This window comes from Grampus griseus, assembly GCF_964374135.1.
Source record: "Grampus griseus genome assembly, chromosome: 9".
NCBI lineage: Eukaryota > Metazoa > Chordata > Mammalia > Artiodactyla > Delphinidae > Grampus > Grampus griseus.
The window spans coordinates 22,835,080-22,855,458 of record NC_139003.1 but is presented as its reverse complement, the minus strand read 5'-3'; the positions used below and the strand labels follow the sequence as shown (position 1 = coordinate 22,855,458).

Below are 20,379 nucleotides of genomic sequence, written 5' to 3'. Positions count from 1 at the left end.
GGACCTGTGAGTAAAAAACAGCATTGGATAGGGACTTCGAGGCAGCATTAGTCTTTTTTTAAAAAATTGAAGTATAGGGAATTCTCTTGTGGTCCAGTGGTTAGGACTCTGGTTCTCACAGCTGGGGGCCCTGGTCGGGGAACTAAGACCCCACAAGCCATGCAGCACGACGAAAAAAAATAATTGAAGTTAGTTGATTTGCAATATTATATTAGTCTCAGGTGTACAACATAGTGATTCAATATTTTTATAGATTATACTCAATTGAAAGTTATTTTAAAATATTGGCTATATTCCCTGTGCTGTACAGTATATCCTTGTAGACTCACAGACATAGAGAACAAACTAGTGGCTACCAGTGGGGAAAGGGAAAGTGGGGTAGGGGATTAGGAGGCACAAACTACTATGTATAAAATAGACAGCACTAGTCTTGATTGGAAACCCTGGCTCCCCCAAACCTACCTACGTTGTGGTAGCTCCTGACTAGCCTCAGGGAAGCAGGTAATTTACAGTGGGCGCCTATCTTTTGGTAGCTGAAGACCCTTAGACTTTCATGTACATAGCACAGGGAGCCAGCAGAGGGAGTTGTGGTCCTAGAACTTTCTTCAGAGCTTCTAAGTTCTGATTTTGCAAGAGATCTTCCCCGGCTCCATCCAAATCTCCTGTGCAATAAGAATTTAACTTGAGATATGCCTGAGTTTGGTGCCAGATGCCTGGTGTGAGCAGATGGGGAGCTTCCGCATAACTGTTTAAACTTGAAAGCCATAAGGAACTCTTGATCGCAGGGAAACGCCTGTTTACTGTGCAGATCCAAATCAAGCAACTCTCAAGAAATGGGTGTGCCTCCTTGACCTCAATCCTTATTGATCTTGGTATCAGTACCTCCAGTGATGCGTGCTCAGGGGTGGGAGAAAGTTAACAAGTGCCTTATGGGGGGGGTTGGAAAAAGAGGAAGCCTGACTGTTGCTGCAGAAAGTCCCCACGGGGGAGGTGGGGATACTGTCTGGGTAGCATTAAACAGTGAGTGTCCTGTAGGAACCTTGGGTGCCTGGGTGCCTGGATGTAGTGCCTGGGTGTAGAGCCTTGTATCGGCTCTGATTTTGAATCAGAAGATCTGCAGCTGGCCAGTAGGGGATTTATCAGACAGTTGACTAATGATCTTGATTTTAATAGGAAGCCTCTGTGAAAGGGGATGCAGCTTCTGCTAGATATTGTGAACTTCTGAATCACTAGGTTTGGCTCTGCTTTTGGGCACTCAGAAAACCCTGGCATTTCCAAACCACTTTCCCTTTTGCTTCAGGACATAGATTACTCAAGCCTGCACTATGGAGAATGGGGACGGTAATGAGGGCACCTCAGCTTTTCACGTGCCTGAGTGGATGGTGAGTTCTTTGGTCACTTTGCTTTTCCTTCTGTTTCTTGATAATGAGGCAGCCATTTCTGACAGGTGATAGGGATCGCTGTGAAAAGTCCCTACCAAGACCTGTGGTGGGGAAAACAGTTATTATTCTAATTTCTGATTAATTCCTATGTCCTGGGTCAACCTTGCAGCTTTCCTTTCTTTTTTCTTAAAAAAAAATATTTTTTAAAATTATGAGTGAGCTGGGAAGGTCTGAGAGCTGCCTGGCCAGAGTCAGCTTATTGCCTGGTTGTCTGGGCTGGGGTGAGCTTCCCCACTGCTGCTGGTGCACTGCGTGGATTGTGTTATACTGTGATTGCTTTGCATTCTATTTGCAAACTAATGCTTAGTTTACTTCTCATGAGGGTAAAGAAAAAGAATAGTGAGGGGAAGAAAAACAACTTGTAGAAATGGTGCTCTCTCTCAAGCCTGAGAAGACTTAAGACATTTATCCCCTATCTGCCCATTTTTCTCCCACCAGCCAAAACAGTTCCCCAAATATTCTTTATATGTGTGTTTCTAAAAAGCAGGAAATATATAGCTCTCTTTTTAAATTAATTAATTAATTAAAAAAAAGTTTTGGCCATGCCGCATGGCACGTGGGATCTTAGTTCCTCAACTAGGGATCGAACCCGTGCCCCCTACAGTGGAAGAGTGGAGTCTTAGCCACTGGACCACCAGGGAAGTCCCTATATAGCTCCCTTGGTACTATTTTTCAAAATATCTTTTCTGCCTGATATTTTTAATATAATTATAATAAGGACTTAATTTGTTGATAAGAACTAGCACATAAAACCTAATGTTTTAGATCCAATTTTAACTTTTGATTTAAAAACAGCAACCATCCTTATGTTCCTGTCTGCTTTCTTCCAGGTTTAGCCTGATTTCTTATAGTCTATATACTGCTTATGTTTTTATATATACACACACACACACACACACATATAATATATATATTAAATGTATATATTTTTCCCCGTTGAAGACTGGTTAGACTGTATACAACATATTCCAAGTTCTTTTCAGTGTTTATGGAATTATGGGCTTAGAGAAATAACCATCAGTAATGAGACTGATATATAGTAGACCTAACAAAGGCCCAACTGACTAGCCCATGTTTCAACTCCCATAACAAATATTATTTTTGTTGCGGTTATTCCTCTTGTTGTTCTTAATGTTGTTCCAGAACCTTGTGCTCAGTTTTAAGACATTTGATCAAAAGAAATCCTACCCATCCACAAGCTTATTTCAAATAATGCAGTGTTTTAGAACTAATGGAAAAAATTCAGATAATAATTCTAGTTGGATTTCTAAGTTTGTTTTTGAATCTCCAGCACTCACTAATAACAAGAAGGGGAAGCAGGAATTCTGGTTTTCTTAGGTGAGGGCTCACATTAAGGTATTAACCTTTGGTACTTCTATAAAGGAATATTACAGAAGAATTCCGCAGAACACTGGTGTGTCGGTCGATTCAGTCAACGGAAGTGTGATAGTAACTCTTATTCTCATAAGTAATACATCTCGACGCTGTCTTATCTGCTGAGCACATCCTCTCAAGAGGAGCTCCTACTGGACTTTTACCTACTCACCTTCTTTTTATTTAAGTGAACAAGATAACTGTCCTAAAGGAGTTAGTGACTATTGCTCAAGCGATACCACCTAAGACTTCCCAGCTTTTAAGAAACGTTCTTTAATAAAGCACAGCTCTGCTCTGTCTTCAGTATGGCACCTCTTTTACTTAGCGATCTCCTGGCCCTTCTCTCTCAAAAACTAGCAAAATACCTTTGATCAGTAGATTTTTTTAAGAACAATGAGAAAAAGTAGGGAGGGGCTGGCCTCAATAACTCAGTTTTTTCATCTGTTATCTTTCCCTTGCCAAAGATTAACCTCTTGAGGCTTTCTTTCAGATACCACATAGTTGTTAAGTTCTGACCTGGTCTGAAAGTGCTTTCTTAGGCTGCCACCAGTATCCATTTAGCCACCGCAGTGAGCCACTGAGCACCCTCTAGTGTGTTGCCTATAGATTTCCAGACTTTACCTGTAAAGTGTTAGAGTGCCTTTTAATCCCCAAGAGGAAACCCTGGAGCCAGTTCCCAATAGTGGGTCAAAATTTCCATTTAAGACAGCTTTAACAAATAACTCATGTTCCAGTTTACATATTAATGTAATGAATTTTCCACTGAGACTATCCTTGCCCCCAAAGGAAGTATGACAAGGCTCTCAAACCTTCTTTCAGGGGGAAAATTTAGCAGAGAAGGTGCATTATAATACCTCCCTTCTTGTTAATGATCAGTAGCAAAAAGGGACTGGCATACCCCTCAGAGAATAGGACTCAAGACCACAGACAGCAGTTGACAGTACTCACATCACTGACTCCCAGCAGGGAAATAAGCCAGGACGAAGTTTGAAGAACCCGTCTTGAGAATTGACAAGGTAGAGCTTCAAGTTAACATTCCATCATTCACTGGAAAACTTCTGCTAGAGCCTCTGCTCCCCAGCTATTTTCATGTGAAAGATTTTCTTAGCTTTGTTCAGGCAGTTTTACTGCTAAAAGTTTGGGGAACTCATCCTTTTAAAGACTGTCTTTATTAATATATTCTCACTTCCCCTGAGAAATCTTTAGTCCCTAGTGGTAGGTGAAAATACCTCCTCTTATGTGCATGGAGATCAGCAGTAACCTTTTCTTAAGTTTCTACATCTTAATATTTCCTCCTCCCACTCAAGCTCTTTGTAGTACTGGGTACTTTTCCATAGGAAATCTAATTCACTTTCTGGAGTACCCAACCAGCTGGTTACCCGATTTTCTTTCGGCTAGAAGTAATCCCTTTTATAGGTGAAGAATTTGTTCCAGCAGCTGATTTGGCTTGAAAGGGAGAGATGTCTCTAAGAATGCTTGAACCATATCTAGTTGGAAGTGAGACAAAAACATTTAAGGTATCTGGTAAATGGCCGTAGAGGTAGCTTCACTATAACTCTGGGTCAGGATTGACACTTAAAGCAAAGACCCATTTGAGAAACTGATGAAAACTATGGACCCTCTCCCTAGGAAAATATACACATACACAACATTTTGCATTCTGTTTCAGAGCATCTAGACATCCATGGACCCTAGGTGAAGAACTTTTGCCCTAAAAAAATAGAAATGTTAATATTTTATATTTGTGTATCATTATGTTGCCTCTAAAACCTTCTCACATACATTATTGTATTTTCTCAGCACACATTTGAGATAGACAAAGTAGGTATTATTGTTCCTATTTTACAAATGAGGATTACAGATGTTAAGTACTAGAAATGTTAAGAAATGGAGATACAAAAAAGAACCTCTGATCACCATCCTTTGTAGTACTACTTTCTGTACTTGAAAAGGAATTAATTTGTTTTTTCTTGGCGTGCTCTTCTGTAGGGTAAATAGATCTTCTATCCTCCCCATGAGTCCTATTTTTCTTAATGTGTTAACTGTCTATTCTTAGCCTTAAACTGTAGAAATCAGAATTAGACCCAGTTCTCTTTATATCCTGTGTCGTGTATAAAGAAAGGATCACCTCATTCCATTCTCTGACCTTTGAAATAACCTTTTCTTTTCTGCCTATGAATATGTCTCCATGGTCATAGCCATAGATAGGATAAAATGGTTGGTTAGGGAGAGAGTTAAGAGAGTTAGGGCGAATTGATTCATGCTTGCAGAGAGTGTTAGAGCAGTGGTTCTCAAACTGTGGTCCCCAGACCAGCAGCAGCAGCAGCAGCAGCAGCACCTGGAAACTTGTTAGAAATGCAAAATTTTGGTCCCCACCCAGATTTACTAAATCAGAAACCCTGGGGTGGGGCCTTGCAATGCATTTTTATAAGCTCACTGGGTGATTTTGATGAACCTAAACTTTGAGAACTACTTTGATAGATAAACTTGTTAAGTGGTAAGGCTTTTCCTGTCAGTCATAGTATCCTAAATTGCCTTCTGGCTGTATTTGGTATAGAGCTTCAGCTCCCTCTGCTCAGGCCTAGTGACTTAAGCCATTAGACCAAGGAGTTCCTTTTCACCTGAGTGAAGAAAATGAGGAACCAGCTGAGAGTGTTCTAGGGTGAATAACCTTGGTTAGGAAGAGCAGAAGTTTAGAGACTCATAAAGCAAGCAAAAAGATATTGGTCTGTCTCATTTCATGAAATTGTGAATAAGAGATCAAGATTGTCATGGATGATGGTGAATATCGATATTTGAGTTCAATTAATTTCCGTTTCAACTTTTGGTAGTGGCATTGGGCAAAGTTGCCAATTAAAGTGCTGTTAGATTTCAAATTCGTATATGATTTAGCCATTACAGACTTGTGGTTTGATCAGAGCCCCCAAATTATCTGCAATGATGTCCTTTCTGAAACCCAATCCAGTAAGAAAGTAAATTTAAGGAGCAATTTTAAATTAAATAAATTTAGGATAAATTAAGAGGAATGACATGTATACACTGATGTGTATAAAATTGATGACTAATAAAAAAAAGAGGAATCAGGTGGGGCTGGTACACCCAGGGGAGTTTTTGGTCTTCTGATCAATATCATAAGGTTTGGTGTAGTGGAAAGAGCTTCGACTCTGGCGTAAACACAGGCTCACATTCTAGTCCCACTTACTTGCTGTGAGACCTCAGGCAAATCATTTGTTCTCTCAGTACAGTCATTTGTACTTTCCTAATTTGTCAAATGGGGATAATTATGCCAAATTTTTAAGATTCTTATACTGATTAACAGAAGTAACATATACACAGTGCGTAGTAGGCTCTTAATAAATATTAGTTCTCCTCCCCTTATTCTATTCTCCCAGGGACCTTTTCTCTCAAAATGAAGATTATCCTAAAAAAAAGAATCTACCATTTTATGTTCTTTCTTGTGCTCAACAAGTACTCATTTTTTTAAAAAAAAATCGTATCTGGGATTTTATAGTTAGGGAATTTAAAATGGTATAGCTACAAAGAACATGAACAAATCCAAATAATTTCCAAAGCTATTATCTTAACACCATCTATATGGATGACATTGGGGGGAAATACAGAAATGATTCACAACTGAGGGCTGGTTCAGAGGGCTTGTTTTCTAATGGGTAGATCAATATGTAACAATCTATTATGAAGACCAGAGGAAATAAGGTAGAGAGAACGAATTAAAATAGATGTGAAAGGATCTTTGACTTCTGCTGGGATCTAACTAACCTAATTTTTTTTTTTTTTTGCTGTACGCGGGCCTCTCACTGTTTTGGCCTCTCCCGTTGCGGAGCACAGGCTCCAGACGCGCAGGCTCAGCGGCCATGGCTCACGGGCCTAACCGCTCCGCGGTATGTGGGATCTTCCTGGACCAGGGCACGAACCCGTGTCCCCTGCATCGGCAGGCGGACTCTCAACCACTGCGCCACCAGAGAAGCCCCTAACTAACCTAATTTGATTGCCTGATTCCTGGTCCATGCAGCAGTGATTTTCTGTGGCATTGTCAATATGACACTTTCAAGGGTCACATTCCAATAATGAACCTCTTTGCCATTTGCTGACACATCTGTCGGCATGCAAATGTTAACATCACTAACCCCCTTTCATCTTCTATTCAAATTCAAAAATAAATTACCTGTTCTCTCTAGGGTCAAACTCCCACATCCTGGAGATGAGCAATGATAGTAAATTACTGAAAATAACAAGCGGATAAACAAATAAATTGAAATGGTCTCTGGGGAAATGCACGACACATAATTGTCTATTAGATATACAGCCAGTAGTTTGTTCTCCTACCCTTCTCATCTGTTCTATCAGCCTTCCCAGGAGAATATGTCTCTCCAGCTCCTTTCTCTACACTGGTCACTCTTATCATGCATTAGCCCGTAGCACCTTTCCATGATTAATAGGCAGTCACCTCTGTGCAAGATTTTGTTTTATATCTTCTGTGGAATATTTTTATGAATTGTAAAGTTATCAGATTTATCGTGGCATAAAAGTCTCTACAAACTAGCTCCTGTTTTTTCTTCAGCTTCATGCCCTGCTACTTCTAACTTCCTGTATACATGTACTTAGTTCTTTGTCATACTGGGCTCCTGGCAGTTCCATGTTCCTTTTGCTCTGTGAATATTGCTCTATGTACCTAGAAGGGCCACCCTACTTCACTCATCTTGAAAATTCATTCTCCTGAGTCGAGTATCAGATTAAACTCCTCTTCTAGGAAAACTTGCCTAACATACCCTGCTGACTTTATGCCACCATGTTATATGCTGCCACTGAATCTTGAACACACTTCTATTATAAGTACAGGCTTGTGTATCTTTCTGTACCTGTGACTGACTATTCCATGAACTATTTGAGAGCAGGAACTATATGGTTTTTTTAACATTTTTAACTCCTGACACTGTAGGAACCCAGTAAGTTTCTGACACATAAATCAAAGAATCAATCAGAGTCTATGCCTCCATTAAGGGAGAAAAGCTGTACACATAAAAACAAATCTTTCATTTATTCATATATATATTTAGTACCTTTCTCCCTGTGCCAAATGTTGTACTTGGCAGGAAGAATAAAAGGATGAGTAAACGTGATGCTTGACCTGGAGGAGCTCACTTTCTCATGGAGTAGCAGACATGTGATCCCTCATTTCAGTGATGCTAAGACATTACTGGTCATCACATGTGCCATTATGTTATGGACAAGCACTCATTCTAAAGGAAGAATTCACATCACATTCCCACCCCAGTCTCTGTAACATATAGTTGAATGTAGCTTTCCTATTCACTGGGTCCCTTTCAGAAACCAACAAATAAATAATGTGATTCTTTGCCCTTTCATTTGACTCTACTTGATATGCAACAAGGTCATTATGATTCTGGGGGCCCTGAGGAAATAGAAGACTCCCTATGCCAGTCACACCTTCCACAAAACACAGTTTTTGAAAAAAGCAAGCAGATCACTCGACACCTAATCAGCAACAATCTTGAGATGGAACTAGAAACCGAATGTCAAAACCTGCATAAAAAGATGAACAATTAAGAGTAAAGCAGTGGTCAGAGAAAGTTGATTTTCTTGGTGACAGAGCTGAAACCTGTGTTCCCAGTTTGACTAACCCAAGGACACAGAGTGTAGGTTAGGGGCTGCCTGAGCACTTGGCTCCTTTTTTTTTTTCTTACCATCTTTATAAATTCCCTCATTGTTTTACTGGCTCTGTAGTTAATTTTTTTCTAATGAGACTAGGTTAACTAAAGTCATCTGACATGGAAAAGGAGGAGGTATGGTTAAAAAGGAAGCTAATTAGCAAGTTAATTATAGCAGGTAAAAAAGTGCACCGGTTATATAAATAAGCTATTGTTATGCACATGCAAGTTGGGCCTTGTCAAGGGACTTGTTAAGGTTTAGAGGTCAGAGGATCCGTGTAATTAGGTGTTTAGGGAAAAAATAATAATAATAAAAGCAAAACAGCCACCAGAATTAGGAATGGCTGATGAGCCACTAACAGAAATGCCTTATTAAATTGGGCTCTGCTGCTGGAGGGGTCGTTGGAGTGCTTCAGGGTTTCCAGGGAAGGCACCACCACCAAAACAACGAAAAGAAAAGCTAGCTGGAACCAGAGCCAACAGAATTGCTGGTGCGGAAAGTTTAAAGGCCTAGACACAAGGGCCCCTGGACTGGAGAGGTGGCAGTAGGGCTGGTGATGTCACTATGCTGAGCAACAAGAAGAAATACATTGTCAATGGCAACTCTGGGATTAAAGCCCAGGTGAGGCTAAGCTCTTATTTACCAGTCTTGCTGCCGCTATAGCCACTGTTGTAAAAGGCCAGCTGCTTTTACCCTCCTTTCCTGCTTTCGTCCCTTCTTCTGGCGTAACGTGAGCTGCTCCTCTCCTAAGTCTCTTTCCCTTCCTCGCCTTGATGCCTGTTGGAATTAGGCAATTTTCTCTCAAATGGATAAGGAGGGTTCCCTTAAAGGACCCTCCGATTTCAGATAAGGTAGGAAAGTTAGAGGTAGAATCTACCTGAGTATCCCAACCGGGGTGGGAAGATTACTGTTTTACAAGTAGGAGTGAAAAATGTAATGGCACGTAACTATTAAGGGGAGGTGGGCACCAGGGATGGGTTGTCAGTAAAAGATAAATATTTATTTCTTGGGGCAATTGTATAACTTACTCTATATAAGTGATTAGTCTCTTTTTAATATTCTTCTGTCTTAAAGAAACTTGAGTTCAGTGTCTGACAAGTAAACAAGATTTAGAACCCTATGTCTCTGAGTGCAGAAAGCCTACATAGCCTAGTCTTTAGTGCCAAAAGATAGCCTAAACTCGGGAATTCCCTGACGGGACAGTGGTTAGGGCTCTGCGCTTCCACTGCAGGGGGTATGGGTTTGATCCCTGGTCTGGGAACTGAGATCCCACAAACTGCACAGCACAGCCAGAAAAAAAAAAAGATATCCTGAACTTGACTTGGGTAGGAGGAAGTACTGTAAATGGAGGGGACTTTATAGAGAAGAGAGCTCAGTTTAAGGTAGCTGGTTTGAAATGATGGCGCAGCTAGATGGCTACATGGTTTGGTATTGTTGGGGTAAACGGGTGTGTGCCCACCCACCCCATCCTACAAATCTAGAGAGGTAGAGTGACTGGTCCCCTCTAGTGGTGTGTGAGTGCGAGGGGGTGGTACATAATCTAAGGCAGGGTTTGTCTGTTACTCTTTTTTAAAAGTAGGCACTACTGACATTAGTGACTCATTGTGGGCTTTGGAAAGTCAATGACTACTCCTTTTCCTAGATGGGCCTCTAAAAAAGAATGAAGACATATTATTGTCTTGAACAAGCTTGGTGAAATGGAAGCCAGGGTTTTGAGCTTGACTGCTACTCCCCTCCCCATCTTCTCACCCACCTTCTTCCCCTTCCCCCACTTTTTTTTTTTTTTTTTTGCCCTTAAAAATTCTTTTAACTGTAGACTTGGCTTATGGTTACCATATTTACTTAATATTCAATCAAGTACAGACTCTGAAGATAGAGTAAGATTCATCGTTTCGGCACATGGCTGCCTATTATGTGTCAGGCGTTTTCGCCTGAGGATATAAAGGTGAATAAGATACATGGCTCCTGCCTTTATGGAGCCTAGTTTGTACAGGATACAGGTAGATATTTGTATTCACTGTGATAAGAGAAGTACATGGAAGTTCATCCCATGGAAGTGCATAAAAGGGCACTTTATCTTTTTGGAATAAATTGCTACTTCAGTAAAATAATTAATTTTGCCATTTTTCATTTTGGGAAATGCTTCTAATCCAAAGAATTTTCTTATTGCTGCAAACAATTTGCAAACTCTAAAGTACTACACGGGCTATATTTGTTGTTATAGCTATGAAAATGCTACAAATTCCCCTAAAAGGCATGCTAAGCTAATTTGATTTGGCATTGGTCCCCTTGTCTGAATACTCAAATGACTCAGTAGTTACCTCTAACTGCAGGAAATGTGGCCGACAGTTGCTGCTTTCATTCTCGTATGCTGTATCTGTGTTCTGCCCGTCAAGGAACCATCTTTTTATCATGAAAGGCAGAATCAGTTGTCAGATCTTTGATTTTTCCTGCCTCCATGCCAAATGGATCCACATCTAAGCAATTATGCAAACATTCAATTAGGGAAAAATAAAGAAAGATATTTGTTGAATAATGATATGAGCTTTGATGTGAAGTGTTATAAAGTATCAGCTGAACTTTGAACAGTAGGAAAAAGAGATAAAATTGCAAAAAGATCATGATCAGATATTGTCCAAAATGCAACCTCCAAGAATATTGAGGTTTATACATATTCAGTCCAGTTATCCACTCCTACATCTGTTATAGTTAACAAATTATCAACCTTGTGGCTTTTAGTATTTTGTGATACCAAACATTAAAAATTATAAATTAGGGAATTCCCTGGTGGTCCAGTGGTTAAGACGCTGTGCTTTCACTCCTGTGGCCCGGGTTCATTCTCTGGTTGGGCAACTAAGATCCTGCAAGCTGCAGGGCGTGGCCAAAATTAAAAAAAAAATTTTTTAAATAATAGATTAATTTTTACTATACTTATTAGTACTGAAAAGCTAATTAATGCATTTTAGAAAGCCTTTAAAAAGCTAGAGTGACTACCTGCAAGAGTTACAAGAACAGTGAATTTGTAGGGGGTGGGAGTTGGGGATCCAGGTATTAATTGAATCACCTGCTGTGTTTCACGGTTTGCATACATTGTTTCATATAACCCTCTAAAACTTTTGAAGTAAGTTCTTTCATCTTTGTCGTATTTACCAGAAGAGGAGGGTCACAAAAACATCTTGATGAACAGCATATAGCTAATGAGTGGCATAACCAGGGTTTAAATGCAGTTCCAGAAAGCTCTGTATGAATAGAAAGCTTTTTTTTTTTTTCTATTGTACCATACTATTTCCTGAGAATCTTAAAACCTGAAGGCAGGTCACTTTACCTTTCTGTATCTTGCAGTTTCTCATCTTAGATATATATGAAGATTGGAATAGATAGTCTCAAAGATTCTTTCCAGCTTTAATTTTCAGTTAAACTATAGGAAGGATTTCTGAATATGACTTGACTTTCTATTTTAACCGGTACATCCCCTTCTCCCTTTGATTGCAAGAGGTATATAGTCAGAGAGTGGTTCCAGGATTTAAATTTCATAGAAACAGAGTAGGTAAAGAATGAAAAATCATTCTCTCCAAAGAGTCTTAACATTCCAAATGTGGGTTAGTGCAATCAGATCAGCTATGAGGGAAGGTAAGATCCTATAATGCAAGCCTTGAATTGCTGTCTCAAAATGGAGGTTATTTTCCTTTGTGTAACTAGAGTTCTTTTTCTTAGCAGATCCAGTTTGCTGACCAGAAGCAAGAATTCAACAAACGTCCCACCAAAATTGGACGTCGCTCTCTGTCTCGCTCCATTTCTCAGTCATCTACTGACAGCTATAGCTCAGGTGAGGACTGAACGGCTATGGACCCACTTGTGGAGGCTACTTAAGTATGATCAACGGACCCTCCTGTCTATCCCAGGCTAATTAAGCATGATCAAACCTATGTTTTGGTATAAACACTTTGATTCTCAGTGGAAATTTGGACCAAAATTCTGGATGGAATCTTTGGATTCCTGTTGGGGATTCAGAGTGGAGCTTAATAGAGGCTTCCTCTTCCAATAAAGGCAGAAGAGGGTGATTAAAGAAATTGAGCTCTGACTTATTCAGAGGGTGAGAGTATGTTGCTCACTGATGACCTTCACTGAGCAGCATGTGTGAAGACTTGTGTTTTTTCCATTCTTTGAATGGAAAATAAAAGAGGGGTTCCCCATACATCCATCTGGGAAACCTTAATTGCCCCGAGAAACAGTGAAATCATTGTAGCTAGTTCAAGTGAGCCCTTTGCCTTCTCTTCTAAGCTGTGACATTGTATTGTCTGTTACTCCTTCCTTCCTGGCAGTGGCATTAATTCCAATATATGGGCCCTGGGCTTGAGTTATCATTTAATGCCAGATGAATATTAACATGTGAGACCTTTTGTCAGCATTGACCATTTGTTTTTTGTTTGTTTGTTTTGTTTTGTTTTTTTAACATCTTTATTGGAGTATAATTGCTTTACAATGTTGTGTTAGTTTCTGCTGTATAACAAAGTGAATCAGCTATATGCATACGTATATCCCCATATCCCCTCCCTCTTGCGTCTCCCTCCCACCCTCCCTATTCCACCCCTCTAGGTGGCCACAAAGCACTGAGCTGATCTCCCTGTGCTATGCAGCTGCTTCCTACTAGCTATTGACCATTTGTTCAACAGTGCCCAGTATATGTCTGATCTAATATGGAGCTATTTTATTTTGCTCTTATATAGGAATGTGGTAGGAAGCTGAGTGTTTATCCTAGTTACCTCTTCACATTATAAATAGAACATTCATTAGAAAATTTTCATCTTGACCTGAAATTTTGTTTTTCACACAAATAGGAAAGTAGTGTTTGTTATGTAAAGTTGAAGAAAGCTCGTTTGAGACACTAACTTTTAGATTGGGTAGATTGTTATTTACAGTTTTTACATTTCTTGTTTTACATTTCCCTCACAATCACATAATGTAAATCCCTAGGGATTTTTGTCTAAAGATACCGAATTTTGTACTTATTCTGCTAAAATAACCAGCAGAATAATAATTAAATTAAATAATTTTCAATAACTGTTGAAAATTGATGAACCAGTTACTGTAACTCTGGAAAGTATAATAGTTGTGCAAATGTGAATTGTAAAAGAGTGTGTACATTTTAGACTCTTGAGTTTGTGCATGTTATCTAAAGATTGATAACTAAATGATAATAGTACTAAAATTTAACTCCAGCTCAATCTCTTCCCTACACACTGGACCCACATTTCCAACTATGTTCCTGTGGAGAAAACCAATGCCTGCCTTCCCACAGAAGTCCCCTATGCAGGGAGGGTACTTACAAAATCTCTATTTACCCAGAAGAGTGGGTTTGTCGCCTTTGAACACGTAGTTGCCTGGTATAGCTCATTGGTGAGTGATATTGACTGATGTCACCACCCTGCATAGATTGGACCTTTTAGGTTGAACTATGTGAAATTGCCATTTCTATAGTAAAAAAAATTATCAACCTTATGTATCCATTTAAGGGTACTGAGTTTGGGAGTGTGGAGTCGAAACATCCTGGACTTAGAAAATAACTTAAAGATCAATTATTCAGCTTCCCATTGGATGCTGGAATTGCCTTGATAGCATTCCTGACAAATGGCCATCTGGCCTCTTTGGGAGCATTTTAGATCATAGGGTGATCCTTGCTTGATTTAGTAATTTAGCTCCCAATAAGCTCTTATACAATCCCTAAAATTTAAAGATTTTATTTAGAAATAAAAATCACCATATTTGGCTGCCTGATTTGGAGGGCATCCTACTGTCCTGGTTAACCTTATCTGGATATATTCCAGATTGTGTCCTTTTAAAAATATTATGCCTGTGAATATAATGTTCTTGGTGTGGTCCAAAATAACCTATAGTAGGTGTTATTTCCATAAACTCAGTGCTTTTCAAATGAAACCTAAGATTATGTTTGCAGCTGTGTCACACACGCTGTTACCTTCTCTTGTTTCCACATGAATTGTCAAACCCTTTTAAACAGACTGTGGGGGCTTCCCTGGTGGCGCAGTGGTTGAGAGTCCGCCTGCCGATGCAGGGGACACGGGTTCGTGCCCCGGTCTGGGAAGATCCCACGTGCCCCGGAGCGGCTAGGCCCGTGAGCCATGGTCGCTGAGCCTGCGCGTCCAGAGCCTGTGCTCCACAACGGGAGAGGCCACAACAGTGAGAGGCCCGCGTACCGCAAAAAAAAACAAAAAACAAAACAGACTGTGAATGGAGATGCCTACTGCCTATATTCTTGGACTGGGAGTTAGGAGAGACCTAGTTTCTAGGCTTTGATCAGTGTGTGATTTGTTGTGGGATCCTGGAAAACTCTGACAGTCTGAAATGCTCATAACAGAGGCAATGGGAAAGTTATATGAGGTAACACAGAAAAAGCTCCATACTCATCAAATGAAAAGCCAGGAATAACAAAATTACAGCTTTCTAAATATGAGAAGATATGCAAATGCATGTCAGTAAGAACTTGGAACCCATTTTCAGCATATGTTATATTTTAATTGACTATAGAAATTAATATTGTTAGAGCCCCAAAGACTGATCCTTGGACTTCTTCCCTTCTGTGTTTATCTCTTCCCAAGGGAACTCATTCAGTCTCCTAGTTTTAAATACCATATATTGGTGTTTGATTCTCAAATTTTATCTCTAGCCCAAATCTTTCCTCTGTACCCTAGCCCCAGATATTCAACTACCTGCTCAGTCCTTTCACTTCGATGTTTTATAGGCATCTCAGCTCTCCCATGTCTTAAAAACTGAATTGCTGAGTTCCAACGTTGCCCGTCTTCAGTCTATTCTCAATGCTGCAGCCAGATTCATTTTTTAAAATAAGTCAGATCGTATCACTTCTTAGCCCCAAACCCTCCAGTGGCTTCCCAGTCTCGCTCTGAGTAGGATCTAAAGTTCTCACAATGGCCTACAAGACCCTATACCATCCACCCTCACATTATATTTCTAATCACATCTCTAATTTCCCAAACTTTCCTCCTCCCCTGGCTATTTTGTTCACTCCAGTCGTGCTATCCTACTAACTGTTATTTTGAAACATGCCACGCATTCTCCTGCCTTAAGGCCTTTGCACTTGCTATTTCCTCTGCCTGGAATGCTCTAGGATACCCTCACTGGGTATCTTGCCTCCTTAGGTTCTTAACCAAAGATCACCTTCTCACTGAGACCTATCCTCTTTTAAAATTGTACAGACACCCCACACCTATCAAATTTTCCTCCTTTATTTTTCTCCATAGCACTTATTATCATATAACATATAATTTATTGTTGTCTTTCTTCCCTTACTTGAATATGAGATCCATGAGAGCAGAGATTTTTATCTCTTTGGTATTGCTCTATTCCCACCACTTAGAACTGTGTTTGACACATAAGAGGTGCTCAATAAATACATATTGGGGAAGGTGTCCAGAGACATTCTTATACGACTTTACACCCCTGTAAAGGAGTATATACCTCTGATACACTTTCTGTATGTGAAGAGTTAGAAGGTTTATGACATTTCAAAAAAAGATACCTTCCTGTCCAAAGTGCTTGTTTTGCTGAAGATACTTAGAGTCTTACCTAGGCTGTGGCGTACTCTCCCTTCCTAATGATCCTAATACTAAGTTTTGCCGTGCTTTTATTTAGGAACCTCTTCTGGCCTTTTCAACCAGGCTCCTTCTGGGAATCACAGAACACAGAAAAGGATGGTTCTTCAAAGGATGGATCATAACTAGTACCCTGCTAGATGCAGAGGAGAGACGTTAATTCATATATTCAGTGGATGCTCCAAGACATTAGGGCTTAATTCTAATGGAACCCAGACTGAAAGGGGCTACGTCAATCCTTGAAATTATTTTATAAAAAACAAACTTCTAAAAACTCTTTCTCTAAGCACAAAACCCTTAAAAACAAATGAATAGAAGAGACTTTTCTTCAAAGTCAGATCATTCTCAGTGATATATTTCTGAAAAAGCTATCTTTGCAGTGAGTTAATTGGTTAAGGATAAGGAAAGAAGACCAAAGTTCCTTAGTTCATAATTGGTTCTTCTAAAGCTTGAAGTATTTTCAGATTTTTCCAAATAACAAAGTTTTGTTTGTCTATATTTTGGTTGCTAACATAGCTTTTCACATATTTCTAGAGTGTTATCAATGAAATCTGCTGCACATTGACACACAGGTCATTACTGTTATTCTGTTACCAAATGAATAGATTGGGTCCAAGAGGAATTGCCTGACTTAAAATAGTCTGATAGGACTAATTCAGCCAGAAGTCTGACTGCTTCTTCTCCTAGCAATAAGCCACAATATCACAGCTTCTAGGAGGTAAGGCTTAATCAGGCTTGAGCCATAGAACATATGTATGACAGTTCCATGGGGTAGATTGTGGATTAGTGATTCACCAAATTATGTTTTGATTCTGAGATACCATGAAACAAGAGAACATCCCATGAAAGAGTTATTTTGTACTTTGTATTACTTTTCTACCTAGAAATTGAACCCTTTTTTTGTGATTTTCTCATTTATTCATAAGATTTTTCTGGTGGGAGTTAGGGGAAAGGGAGAGCATGGGGAGAGAGAGGATCTATTATACTCCCTATTTTATGGTTGGATAAATTGAAAATTGGTCACTTAACTAATTAGAGGTGAAGCTAGAGCTAAGGTCTCAGACCTGTACTTCAGTAGGTGATTGTCTTGATTATCGGTTGTTCATTTTTAACTAAATTATGACTCTGGGCTTCATAATGTGCTGACAATTACAAACACTTTAGAAACTGTTCAAGCATGTGTGTGTGTGTATATATATATATATATATATATATATGTTGGGTTTCTCTAAATTTTCCTAGGAAGAATTTTTAATTCAATCTCAACTATTTTCATGAATATGCTACTTTAAATATAGTGGCAGAAATGAGTTATGGATTTAAAAAAAATGTTATGTTAGTTCAGGAATAATCTTTCCACTGTGTTTGCAACAATAGCATTCTCTTGGTCTAAGTGTGTCAGCCATTTTGCATTCACATATTAGTACAGTCTAGACAACTGATACTTTTGGATCTCACTTGATAACAAGTCTGTATAAAGGGCTCTTTGAAAACAAATCCATTTTGGCTCAAAGAAAAAGATTGGTTGAACTAACTATAACCAGTTGGCTACTGTTAAGAAAAGAAAATACAGTTCTTTCCCTTTAGAAAGGGGAAGTAGTATAATTTTTTTCTTTGAGTTGGAAGAAAACCAAAAATTTGAGTACTTCTCTTAAGGAGAATTTTAGGGGGTTTTGTTGTTTGGTTGGCTTTTTTCCCCTGACTCGTCCTTAAAAGCTGAAGAGGCATAGGGAGAGGAGAGCTATTCTGGGTAGAGTTAGGACTCCAGTCTCAACCTTTTTCATCACTGCCAGCCAACCACCTGCTGCTTGGGTAGATTAATAGATGACAGAGGTAGAGAAAAAAAGAAACTGCTAAATAATATTGTATGTATGTCATTCCTTTCCCATTCAAAATCCTAGAGCTAAGTAAGAACCCTTAAAGATGTTATATTTGGTATTGAATTAAAAATATGTACAAAAAACAGTAATAATACCAGGTATCATTTACTGAGTGCTTAATTACTTTATGCCAGCATTGCACTAAGCACTTTATGTACATTATTTTATTTAATCTTCTCAACAACTTGATTCTGACAAATCATGTCTGCATATTATATAGTCTGCTTCATAGCACATATTACAACCATATAGAAAGAAAAACTCTAAATAATTAATTCTGTAATTAGTTATTTCATGTCTGACTCACCTACTAGACTGAAAATCCCATGAAGGCAAAGACAATCGATATCCGTCCTGTATGCCCAGCACTTAGACTGTGCCTGGTACATAGTAGATGCACAATAAAATTCATTGACTGAACAACTGAATGTGTGAATGACTGAATACATGAATGAATTAACAACCCTATGAAAAAGGTTCTGGTATCACCTCTACTTTATACCCAGAAGCAGAGACTGAGACTTCAACCAAAATCTCTCTGACTCCAGAACACTTAACCACTGTATTTAAATGGCCATTAGGGAGCATAAAAATCATCATGGCTCTGGAAAAGGATTTGAAATTTCAGGATACTCTGAATGTGAAGACTTTCTTCAAAAGCAACTTTTCTATAAATTTGGATCAGGATTAGGATGGCTGTTATCTTTCTTCTCCCAGGTGATAGAAGCATGGTTCCCCTAAGCCTCCGACTCATAAGCCATTTCTGAGTATTGATTGGTGAAACAGGTGACTGCCCAGGAAACTGCTTCTGGGCTCTGTTGCCAAAGGTACTTTGAGCTCTCACTCACCCTAGGAGGGAGAACCATAGACTTTTTGTACAGATTATCTCCTTTCAAGAACAAAAGTCCCTTTGGGGATTTATTAATTCCCCCACCTCCCCGGGTGCTCATGTTCTTTCTTGTTGCCTCGTGTTAGGACTTTGCTCTAGGGCAGTTTTCCAGCTCCAAGAGAGACACTCGGGCCCCTGCTGCCCAAACATTCTGTAGCACCATGCTTGATTAACTGGGCAAGGTCAGACTTGCCTTTTACAGCCCTCCCAGAGATAGACCCTTTGCTAAGAAATCCCAGAAATGCCTTAATTCTCTGGATATAAGTAGATCAGGAGACCCTAGGAGCTCTGAGCTTTTGTAGCTTTCTCCCCTTAAAAATGATGGAAGTACTTCTTATCTCATTGAGAAATATATAATGCTTTATAGACAGTGCTTTATGTCCCCAACCTTCCTCCCCCCAAAACCTTGAGGACTGCTTAGGAAGAAACTATCCTCAGGAACTTAAACATAAATCAAAGAAATCATCCAGCAAATGATTAGCAACTACAGAATTATATGAAGACTAAAAAGACCTCAGTCAAACATGGGAGTGGCAGCAGCCGTAGCTGCCTATTAGCCACAATCAAAAGTCGTAGACCTTCCACCCTCTAGTGTATGTTGCTAAATGGATTAGTCATCAGAGCATTTAATTATACTGAAAGAGGGTTTATCTGCTTCTCTGGGAATCTAAAATGCCTAATGCAGGACCCACTGAGGCCAGCAAGAAGGGAGAGCACACTGAATACTTCATTGTCAATGTCTAATTGGGTCTGCAGGCATAGTTCAGCCTCATCAGAGCCAGTCTTAAAAAAGAAAGCTCTGTTTTGTCAGACAAACACTTTTTGTGTGGTTCTTAATTACTTTCCCATGGGTTCCTTGTTTTCTAGGTCTTATCTGTTCAGTTACTGTACTGAAACACAAATTACATCAGGTGTTTGAGCAGCAAGCAGAGAAGGGTAGCTAGGATCCCAGAAACCCATAGGTTAATCACCATGATCATGCATTAAGAACTTGAACCTATTGCTACAGTAGTATAACCTCTCTCTTTTTTCATTTTCAAGGACTTCTGCATGTTCTGAAGATAAAGTTAGCCTTAGATTCCAAGTTAATGCTACCCAGGGGGGATGTCTTTGGCAACGTCTCTCAGCTTCCTCTTTCTGGCCTGCGGATAGCACTTTCCATGGGTGGTGGTTGAGACAGCTCCTTGGTGCCACTTAGGTGCTTGCTTACCAAATGTGTAAATTTACAAGGTGCTGGATTACTAGAAAAGCCTCAGTTCACTCCACGGTTTGGAGTTTTAGAGGAATCCATTTTTTCCCCTAAAGGTATTTTATTCTGTCATTCCAGCTGCTTCATATACAGATAGCTCTGATGATGAGACATCTCCCAGGGACAAGCAGCAAAAGAACTCTAAGGGAAGCAGTGACTTCTGTGTCAAGAACATCAAACAGGCGGAGTTTGGACGAAGAGAAATTGAAATTGCTGAACAAGGTAAGGAAAA

At 39.5% G+C, this 20,379-nt stretch overlaps 1 protein-coding gene across 2 annotated transcripts in view; it reads left to right on the top strand.

Annotated features, from left to right (window-relative positions):
- AHCYL2 (adenosylhomocysteinase like 2) overlaps positions 1 to 20,379 on the top strand; it is a 178,211-nt gene that overhangs the window by 114,043 nt on the left and 43,789 nt on the right. The window contains exons 2-3 of one of the 2 annotated variants that reach the window (XM_082661652.1): positions 12,222 to 12,330; positions 20,226 to 20,369. In XM_082661652.1, coding sequence (XP_082517778.1) covers positions 12,222 to 12,330; positions 20,226 to 20,369 — 253 coding nt within the window. Of the gene's footprint in view, positions 1 to 12,218; positions 12,331 to 20,225; positions 20,370 to 20,379 lie in introns of both variants that reach the window. The other variant, XM_082661651.1, reaches the window with a different exon arrangement.